This window comes from Panicum hallii, chromosome 8 (assembly GCF_002211085.1).
Source record: "Panicum hallii strain FIL2 chromosome 8, PHallii_v3.1, whole genome shotgun sequence".
Classification (NCBI taxonomy): domain Eukaryota; kingdom Viridiplantae; phylum Streptophyta; class Magnoliopsida; order Poales; family Poaceae; genus Panicum; species Panicum hallii.
The window spans coordinates 43,421,394-43,430,835 of NC_038049.1; the positions used below are offsets into that span (position 1 = coordinate 43,421,394).

Here is a 9,442-nt window from a genome sequence, read left to right on the forward strand (position 1 = left end):
CACCAGCCCCTGCAAATGGGCATCATTTATAGAGGCGGGTCATGACATCATCCTCTCTTAAAAATAGCATTTCTAGGGAGGATGATGCCGCCATCCGCCTCTGGCAATGCCACCATTTCCAGGGGTGGGTGGTGACGTCACCCGCCCCTATAAATATATTTTTAGGGGTGGGTGATGGCATGATCCGCCCCAAAAATGGTTCCATGTAAAAAAATATATAATTTTTCATATGATTTTAGATGAAATTAAACTTCATATCAAAATTATAGACAATGACGAGATCTAAAACTTTGTAGTTAATAACTTTTTTATTTAAAGTCATTTAATGGTCCAAAAAATTATTATGAACCTACATATGACTTTAACTATATACTATCTCATACAACTCAAGTCATACTTTGAGGTTTCAATAATCTTAACCTTTATATGCACTGAAATATATTTGGTATATTTTTTTATCTATAGTTCATAACAACCATAGTATAGAAATTTCACTTTTTTGATTTGTTTTGCTATATGTAAAGATTTAAATGAATTTTCGGAATAAAATTGAAAAACATCTTTAGAGGCGGGTGGTGGCGTCACCCGCCCCTACAAATTGCTTGTAGGGGCGGGTGATGGCGTTACCCGTCCCCACAAATTAATTTCAATTTTAGAGTTAATATAAAATAATAGCATACACCATAGAGTCATAGGTGATTATGTAGTGTGGTGGAGAGTAAGGTATACGTAAGGTTTGAGGTATAGGTTCGAACCCAGTACAGGGCTTGTGGTGGTGGCTGGCTAGCTGCCATATTTTTTTCTTTTTTCTTTTGCTGTTTTTAATTTTTTTTAATTTCTGAAAATCGATTTGTAGAGGCGGCTGTGTCCCGCTCCTAGAAATCAATTTTAGGGGCGGGCGTGTTACTCGCCCCTAAAAATTGTATTTTTAGCTGCGAGAAGTAGGGGCTGGTACCGCATCCGCCCCAATAAATATATTTTTATCCACCCCTAAAAATCTTTTTCGTAGTAGTAAGGGTACGGAGCCAATCAAATGATTAAGTAGATGTTATTTTTCAGGTTCCAATGCATTTGCATTTATTGATGATCTAGAAACCTAAATAAACAACACGATCTTCAATCACAACGGTTATAGTTAATTAGGGGTAGTATGATCTTTTTTCAGTACTAAGTCTTAACTTTTCTAACTGAACGGTCTTTGCAGAACGGAGGGAGTAGTTAGCACCCCCACTTGTCACTTTATGCATCAAGTACGGAGGAAGTTAGGCACATCTGTTGGGCATGTTAACCACAGATATGGTGCACGCTACTTGCAGAACTCCCTACGCTGATCGTCTGACGTTGGACTTGAACAGTTGGACCAACTGAATCGATCGTTGCCTACAAATAGCGCATCTCCCTGCTTGCTGTCCCAAAATGAGCATCAGCTGATGCCGCTCTCTTTTTTCTCTCTTGGTACCCCAGCTGCATCTGCAACTAGTCCTGCAGCCTGATCAATGGCTTCCGCTAGTGGCGCTGCGCTTAGGAAGAAGAAGGCCGCTCCTGCCTGCATCACGCTGGTCCTGCCATCCATGGGTCCTCCGGCGATGGCCAACACAGAGAAAGACTGCCGCGCGTTCTGTATTACTCAGTGTAGTGGCTTCGTTCGTTTCTAGTACGTGTAGTTCCATCATTGGGATCGCCTCTATCCTGAATACCCTGCCTTTCTTCTCTCGGACGTGCAACGTGCGTGTCGCTCAACTGTATCTTACCTTCTGCGTCAACTAGTTTTGTAAATAGATTTTATTCAACACTTTTAGATGATAAGATTCTCTTTGATATGGTTAAAGTTTAGCCCTCCGAACTAAATACTTTTTTAATGGAAATATACATTTAATGTGTATCGACCAAAATTCCCCTCATTATATTCTGGTTGTTTTCTAGTTATTCATTCGTCATTGTGTGCATAATTATATATAATACTACTTGTTGGGGAAACAATCTCCGTGTCCAACCTCGAAGGGTCTAGGCAAATAAATTAACTTGAGTTTTTTCCAATAAGGAAAAATTTATTTAATTCAAGGTTTTATGTCAATTTGATACAAAATTTTTGAACATTCCTGACGGGTCCAGAGATCCAGGGTCCCCAGCGGGCCCACTTCTCGCTGACCAGCCTGAGGTCATGCTTGGAATGAGCGCCCATCCACGTAGGTGCCCGCTACGCCCGGGCCGCCCTGGCTCGTTATCCCGACTGACAAGTCGGACGGGTAAGCATGACCCATGTTCCCGACCTAGGAGGTGATCAGAGATCGGGTCTGATGGGTCCAGGGACCCGGGATCCCCAGCGGGCCCATTCCTCGCTGCAAGGCCGTGCCTGGACGAGCACTCTTCCTCGTAGACGGCAGCTCCGTCCGAGCGGCCCAGTTCCATCCGGTCGGTCGGGGCCAGCCTAGCCCATGTCCCCGACCTGGGAGGCGATCGGAGATCAGATTCCTACCATGGCTCCAATTGAAGACTCCGACCAGGCTCCACCTTGCACATGGCAACGTCCCCCACCGGCACGTCCGGTCGGAGAGCTAGTCCCTACGCACCAGCGGGCTCCTGGGGTAGATGCAGAGGATAAGGACGAGGTCCAGAGTCAACTTATCGCATAGGGCCAACCACTCCCGTCACAGGGAGTGCAGTCCTCTCTGTCACCACAGTAGGGGACACTATTCCACCTATCCATCCTCGTGAAGGGACGGGGCTCAACGTCATTATGACATGGCGGACACACTTCTATCACCACGGAGTGACAGGGCGTGGCGTTAGGGATGGAGCGTGACTGTCGTACCGTACCTATCGGCACGTGCTCGCCTCCCGACTGACAAAGTACGACGCACAAGGACGAGACGAGACAACCACTCCACGACACAGGATTTGGACGGTGGACGACGGAGGACTCCAACTGATAGAGTTGGCAGACCCAACTGACAGAGTTTGCGGACCTAACTGACAGAGCTGACGATCCCGACCGGCGGAGCTAGGAACTCTCTCTCCACCAACCTTTTTCTACCCGTAGTTCCCCTATAAAGCTGAGCACCTTGATTATAAAAGGGAGGTCAGCTGCCTAGGCAAAAGATGATCTGATGAGATAGAACTAACCGAACTGAATCCTAGAGATTCACCACCCTCTTGAAATCTTGTAACTCCCCAAATTCTCACGAGCACCTGGGCCCAAGCAATATAACCGACTGACCCCCGACATAGGGCACGATTGTCTGAATCAGTATCAATCTCGAGTCATTGTGCTAGGCTACATCCGATCACGACGCATGATACACACTTCGATTAGGTTTAGCTGCCAACTATTTCCGGAACCGACAATTCCCGGCCTCTGCATTACTAGGATATACACACCCTATAAAGAAAGCGACAAAAAAGTGATGAACCGAGACGCTAATGACTATCAATTCGTAGATTAGACCGCCACACATGTGCCTGGATAAAAAAATTCCTCATTTAGATTTAGATCTATAGAAAAATTCTTCTCTCTCCATCCATGGTCTAGAAAATTCTCCATTCATGATTTTGCAATTATAGGCTAAAAACATAAAATTAAGCCAAAATGGTAGGAGAATATTGACTCCTACTCGACTAAACAAACTTCAGCAAATAGTTTTGGCTAAGTTGAGGTCCAAATGTTAAGCCACACCACGACCTAGCTATGGTAACCAAACCCTAATTGAGCCTCGATCTATTAAACAAGCTTCAAGCTAGCTTTCAGGGGTGAAAATAGCTCCGATATTTAGAGACTGTTGTTACAAATTGATTTCTAAGTGCGGATCACACCAGCTTGCTACAGCGTAAGGCTAGGCAAAGTACATTGGAGCAGTCTAATAGACGGTCTTATGCAATAAAAAGTCATCTTGAGATGACTGAATAGACAACCTCTACAATAGATTGTCATTTTTATTATGTCGTAGTAGTACCATATCCCTTAAGTTTTAAGTTGTAGAATGAAAAGAAAGAATATTGTGAGTAGCATGACAACAACAAGAATTCGTACAATGATGAGTAAGCGGTCTGGTAGTCCTTAATTTTACGTATAAGGCAGTTGTTTCTCTCTCCTCCTCCTCCCTCCTCCACATCATCAAAAATTCTACGTGCACCCCAAAATTAAAAAAAGCACATATTTCTAAAAATCATTTCTGCAGTAGTGGTGATAGGGTGTCCTGCCAAGTTCTAACGGTGTAGTTCTACAAAGTTGCATGCTTTTTTTTTTCTGTGACTGCCAAAAGCTACCGAGCAACAAATCAGCGGTCATCAAGATCTCATTTATTATACATTATTAGAAACTCGCTTCAGTCAACGGCGGTGCTCGGTCGTCAGAAACTTTGCTATCGAGTTAGCTGATCCACGTACTCGATCTTGGGCCAACGTGGCTGCTATCGTCTTCGATCTGTCGTCGTCGCCACCACCCTCGTCGGAGCTCCCGCTGAGGGCCTGGCCCCCGGCGCCGGCACCTTGGCGGCGCTGGTGTTGAAGAGGAGAGGTCGAGAGGAGGACGAAGACCCGCGCGGCGCGAAAGGCGCTTCGTTTGATCCGTGGGCCGTTGCTTTCGCTGGGCCGAGCGCGGTAACCTCCTCGTATCTACGATGGGCTGGGGTGGGGAATGCCGTGACCGGGTACGGCTGGGCCGCCCCTTTCTGCGCTTTGCAGCTCGTCGAGAAGAAAGGAAAGGAGCAAAGCTTTCCCACGCTGCGGCGGCCATCAGAGATTCAGAGTAACTATTGTACATTTTCAATACCAACCCCCGTTTCCAAATACTTGGCAACTTGGACCAAGATAATTCACCTTTTAAGCATAGAAGGATCAAAATATAATATTCTTGTGCGGGCGAGCTAGAAAATCATGCTTCCGGAGACGGGAAGTGCCAGGTATTTTGAAACAACAGGGCCTACGGCAAGGGTGAGGTGTGCATGACATCAGCTGTCCAATGCCCATGCCTTTTCTCTCTTTTGTCCCTACCGAAATCAAACAGAAACGGGAATCCTGCTCCTGCCGGTCAACCAACGAGCTGCTTGCCTTGCACGGGCCTCTTCTGATCATCCCAGCTTCCCAAGCTTCTGAATTCCCGATCTGGTTGGTGTCTCTCCAGAACGTGCGCTTCTAGTAAACCCCACAAGGTAGCCAGCCGCTGAGCCACCGTTGACCAACGCCATCGCCGCCCGGGGACACCCAGCCCGTGCCTATGGCATGTGGGCCCGCCGCAGCGCCGGCGACGGCGAGGGATCGACCCTACGTTGTTTTCGCCGTGCGCCCCTCCACCTCTCCAGCTATCCCGTGCCAGGCCCTGCCTCTGCTTCTCCCTCGCCCCATCGGGTTGTCCTTCGCCGTTATATCCAGCAAGGTCAAGGGCTGAACCGCGAAACGCTAATCCGCTGGGCTAATCCTGTAATCTCCTCCTACGGACACGTGGCGGTCTCTGACTGGACGCCAGATGCCGCAAGTAAACCCGACCCCCCGAGCGGGCCTGGTCAACTGTCAACTGCCGCGTAACTTCACGGAACAGCCCTCGCGAAATTTTATTTATTTTTTCCTTTTTTTTATTCTTTAGCTTCCCGTGGCCGTCTCCTGCTTCCTACCAGTATCTCCTCTGGGCTCTGGCGGGGGAAGCGAGAGGGAGGGAGGGAGGGAGGCGACGGTGCTGGCTGTTCCGAGGCTGATGGAGAGGGGCGCGACGGCGGCGCTGCTTCTGCTTCTCGCGGCGCTCCTGGCCTCCGCTTCACCCCCCGCCGCCGCCGCCGCGGCGGCCGAGGTGGAGGAGCGAGGAGGTGAGACGGAACATTCCCCCCAAGTTTTAACCCGCCGGTCCTTTCGGTTCGTGCAGTCGCGGCGCATCCGCGTGCGGGGTTCTCGCGTGATCGTCGCGTCGCTGGTTGTGGACGGGTTGCTTGGGACCGGGGGCGGTTCGGAGGAAAGCTGTTGGTGATACGGGCGATTGGTTCCGGCGGCTGTGCGGTTTGAGGGAAGCGCGAGGGCGCGACGGGGTTTCGTGCGGATTAGATTAGATGGGGGTTGATGAAGGGCAGCTCGGGGGAGCTGAATTCCTTCCAGATGTGAGCGAGCATCGTCTGGGGACTGGGGGTACTTCAGATTGGGGAAAGGTTATAATAAAGCTGCTAGCTTTAGAGTTTAGAGCAATGCTTGGTTTGCTCTGTGGGTCAAGTGCTCCGCGCCTTTGATGCTGAGATTCGGGTGCTGGTTGCATTTGTACCACTGATTGCTTGTTGGTGCCTGCAAGCAGTAGTAATGTAGCACTGCTGTAATTTTGGAAAGAAGTTTCTTCTCCGCGTGCTTGGGGATGCCTGTGTTGCTGTCTGACGAGAACTATGTGACTTTTAAGGAGTAGCGGGTCACGTTTCTACGCTTCTCAAATTGGAAGCGCCATTGCATTTGCATATCACAGCGCTGAAATCTGGTCTCTCACATGTGGATTTCTTCCACTTTTTTATAGAGCTGTTGTGCCAGTACTAAAGTGTTAACAGATTGGTTCTGCTTTTCTCTGCCAATGCAGTGCTTAGGACGAACCATTCTGGTGGTGGTTATCATTACAACCATACTCTCGCTCATATTCTTGTCGAATATGCATCCGCTGTGAGTTCTGCACTTCTTCCCTGGCAATGTGCTACTGCTTAATTCTGTTGATAACTTCCTACATTCGTATTGTCTTGTTAAGAAAAACTTTGAGACTCCTTCCCACACCATGCCATCCGCTCCCTCTTCTATGCAGCATATTCAGTCATTAATCTCATATTCTCATATATAAAAATGCTTGTTTTTATAGACTCAGCTTATGTAAATGCATTTCAGGTCTATACATCTGACTTAACATCACTTTTCACGTGGACATGTCCAAGGTGCAAAGGTCACACGAAGGTAACTCGCGTATGAGTCACTAACAAAATCTAACTATCTATTGTTCAAAACTAAAGTTCATTCTACTTCTGTTTGTGCAAGTTGTTCTACATGCTCCTTGGCATCTGATTTTCTGTTTTTTTGCATTATATATGCAGGGTTTTAAGGTGATAGAGGTCATTGTAGATGTGGAGAACTGCTTACAGGTTCGTTATCTTTTGTGTTTCAGGAATCTTCTGCTTGTACTCGGTGATCAATGAAAATCTATGTTCAATTGTTTATTAATAAATTGTTTAGGCATTTGTTGGAGTTTCCCCTGACCCACGATCCGTAATCGTTGCATTTAGAGGCACTCAACAACACAGGTACAGGAAATGTTCCATTTTGCATAGCATATTATCTTCAAAATCACCATCCTTTGATCTGTGCTATTTAACTATGTGTTTCAATTTTCAATTCACAAAATTGTTCTCTTTTAAAACATATATCAAATATTGTAGCCTATTTAGAAGCATTCAATTTTCGCGTCTCTTTGATTGGTTGCCTTGGAATTTTACCTGCATAGCGTCTCAAATTGGATTGAAGATCTCTTCTGGAAGCAGCTCGATGTGACTTATCCAGGCATGCCTGATGCAATGGTAACACCAGTTATCAAGTTTCTTGTTGATTTTTTTCTGATAAACAGTTTTTTGTTGATTTAGAGTTCTCATTGAATTAGTAATAACTCTTGGTTGCTTGCTGCTTGTCTGTCTCTTGTCGCAGGTCCATCATGGGTTTTATTCTGCATATTATAATACAACTCTGCGACATGAGATATTGAAATCTATTCAATGGGCATGGAAGACATATGGAAAACTACCCATAAATGTTGTGGGTCACTCCATGGGAGGGGCCTTAGCTTCATTCTGTGCCCTTGATCTTTCTGTAAGTACTTCTAAGCCGTCTGGATTTTTGGTTCCTTCATGAGCTGCTGTGGAAATACATGCAGATCGGTTTCATCTAATCACACCATTAAAAACAGCTAAATTTCTTGTGATTTAAGTTATTTCACATATCACATGTTAATATACTTCCTCCGATTGGAATTATAAATCCATTAGGACACAATTACGGTCTCCAATAGACACTTTGACTAGCATAAAATGGAAAGAGTAGTATCTTATGAAAATGTTCTTTATAAATTATAGCGAATCTAGTAATGCTTTTCGTATGTTGTCAATCTATATAAAATTTTAGTCATTTGTAGTTGGATAAAAAAGTTTGACTTAGGACAAACCTAGATGGACTTATATTTTGGATCAGAGGAACAATTTCTATGAACCTAGGATTGAACCTATGCTTCTTACATGATATGATTTGCTTGTATTTTTAATATATGCAGAGTTCTGGCTTCAATGTACTAGTATCTTCTTTTCTTTTACAGGTTAAGTTTGGATCACAAGAAGTGGAGCTCATGACTTTTGGACAGCCTCGGATAGGCAATCCTGCTTTTGCTGCATACTTTAGTGCTCAAGTTCCAAGAACAATCCGCGTGACCCACCAGAATGATATTGTGCCACATTTACCACCGTACTATTATTACCTAGGTGAATGGACATATCACCACTTTGCTAGAGAGGTATGCATAAAGGACATTGACAAAAATACATCTGAATATGCTGAAGGGTTTATTTTCCCAGACTACTCTTACATCATCCATTTCATCTGCATTTGTTTCTCATCAGGTTTGGCTTCATGTGATCATAAATGGAAATTTGGTTACCAGAAATGTGACAATCTGTGATGGTTCCGGTGAGGACCCAACCTGCAGCAGGTATCTATCTGCCTGTCATGGCCTCATGGTTGTGGACATTTATGTTCTTCCATGTGTGGCTTATTGTTTGCTTTTGCTTGAACAGGTCGGTCTACGGGATAAGTGTAGCAGATCATCTTGAGTACTATGGCATCACACTGCATGCTGATTCAAGGGGAACCTGTCAATTTGTGATGGGTGCAGCCAACTCAGTATACAGCTATGTTCGTGAAGTTGATGGAGCCATCATCTTGTCAAGATATCCGCAAGACACATACACTCTAGAATCTGTGTGAATTTGTATGCCACAAAATACAAACCTGTACAGTAATTTATTTTCATTTTGTGTACAGCTCATGAAATACTACTGGGCACTCCCAGAGCTCTCCTGAGGATAAGGAGAGGTTCACCTTTTAGATGTGCCCCCTTTCGCTCAAGTGAGAATTGTACATGTAAGCTCCATAACATTGTATGCACGCTCCAATTGATGTACATAAAAAAATGTTTGATGGTACCCCTTGTTCGGTTTTTTACTTATTGTGATACTACCGAGATATCAACAGATTTTCTCTCAGCATTTCACCTCACCTTTACTGTCATTTCGGATACTTGTGCAGATCAAAGAATGTAGCCCCCTGCACACCTTAATTGAGGCTTTTAAATTATAACAGGGCTTAATATTTTGCGCACTGTAATTCTACCTGAGATATTTCTGTTTTTTTTTCTCTCGGCATTGCTGAATGCTGAAAACTGAGAATTGCAAATGTAATC

General features: G+C 45.3%; 1 protein-coding gene across 1 annotated transcript; it reads left to right on the top strand.

Moving 5' to 3' along the window:
- The first annotated feature begins 5,446 nt into the window (after positions 1-5,446).
- On the top strand, positions 5,447-9,204 carry LOC112903480 (lipase-like). Its single transcript, XM_025972749.1, has 11 exons — positions 5,447-5,470; positions 5,579-5,795; positions 6,539-6,618; positions 6,835-6,900; positions 7,038-7,085; positions 7,177-7,244; positions 7,445-7,517; positions 7,642-7,803; positions 8,303-8,497; positions 8,604-8,692; positions 8,778-9,204. Exons 1-11 carry the CDS (start codon positions 5,462-5,464, stop codon positions 8,965-8,967), a joined length of 1,197 nt encoding a protein of 398 aa, XP_025828534.1. The 5' UTR covers positions 5,447-5,461; the 3' UTR covers positions 8,968-9,204.
- Positions 9,205-9,442: the final 238 nt, after the last annotated feature.

Bases quoted from the DNA above. Each gene is read 5' to 3' on its own strand.
- LOC112903480 (XM_025972749.1), top strand. The intron at 7,086-7,176 runs GTTCGTTATCTT...TAAATTGTTTAG, and splicing joins ATGTGGAGAACTGCTTACAG to GCATTTGTTGGAGTTTCCCC. The intron at 7,518-7,641 runs GTAACACCAGTT...CTCTTGTCGCAG, and splicing joins CAGGCATGCCTGATGCAATG to GTCCATCATGGGTTTTATTC.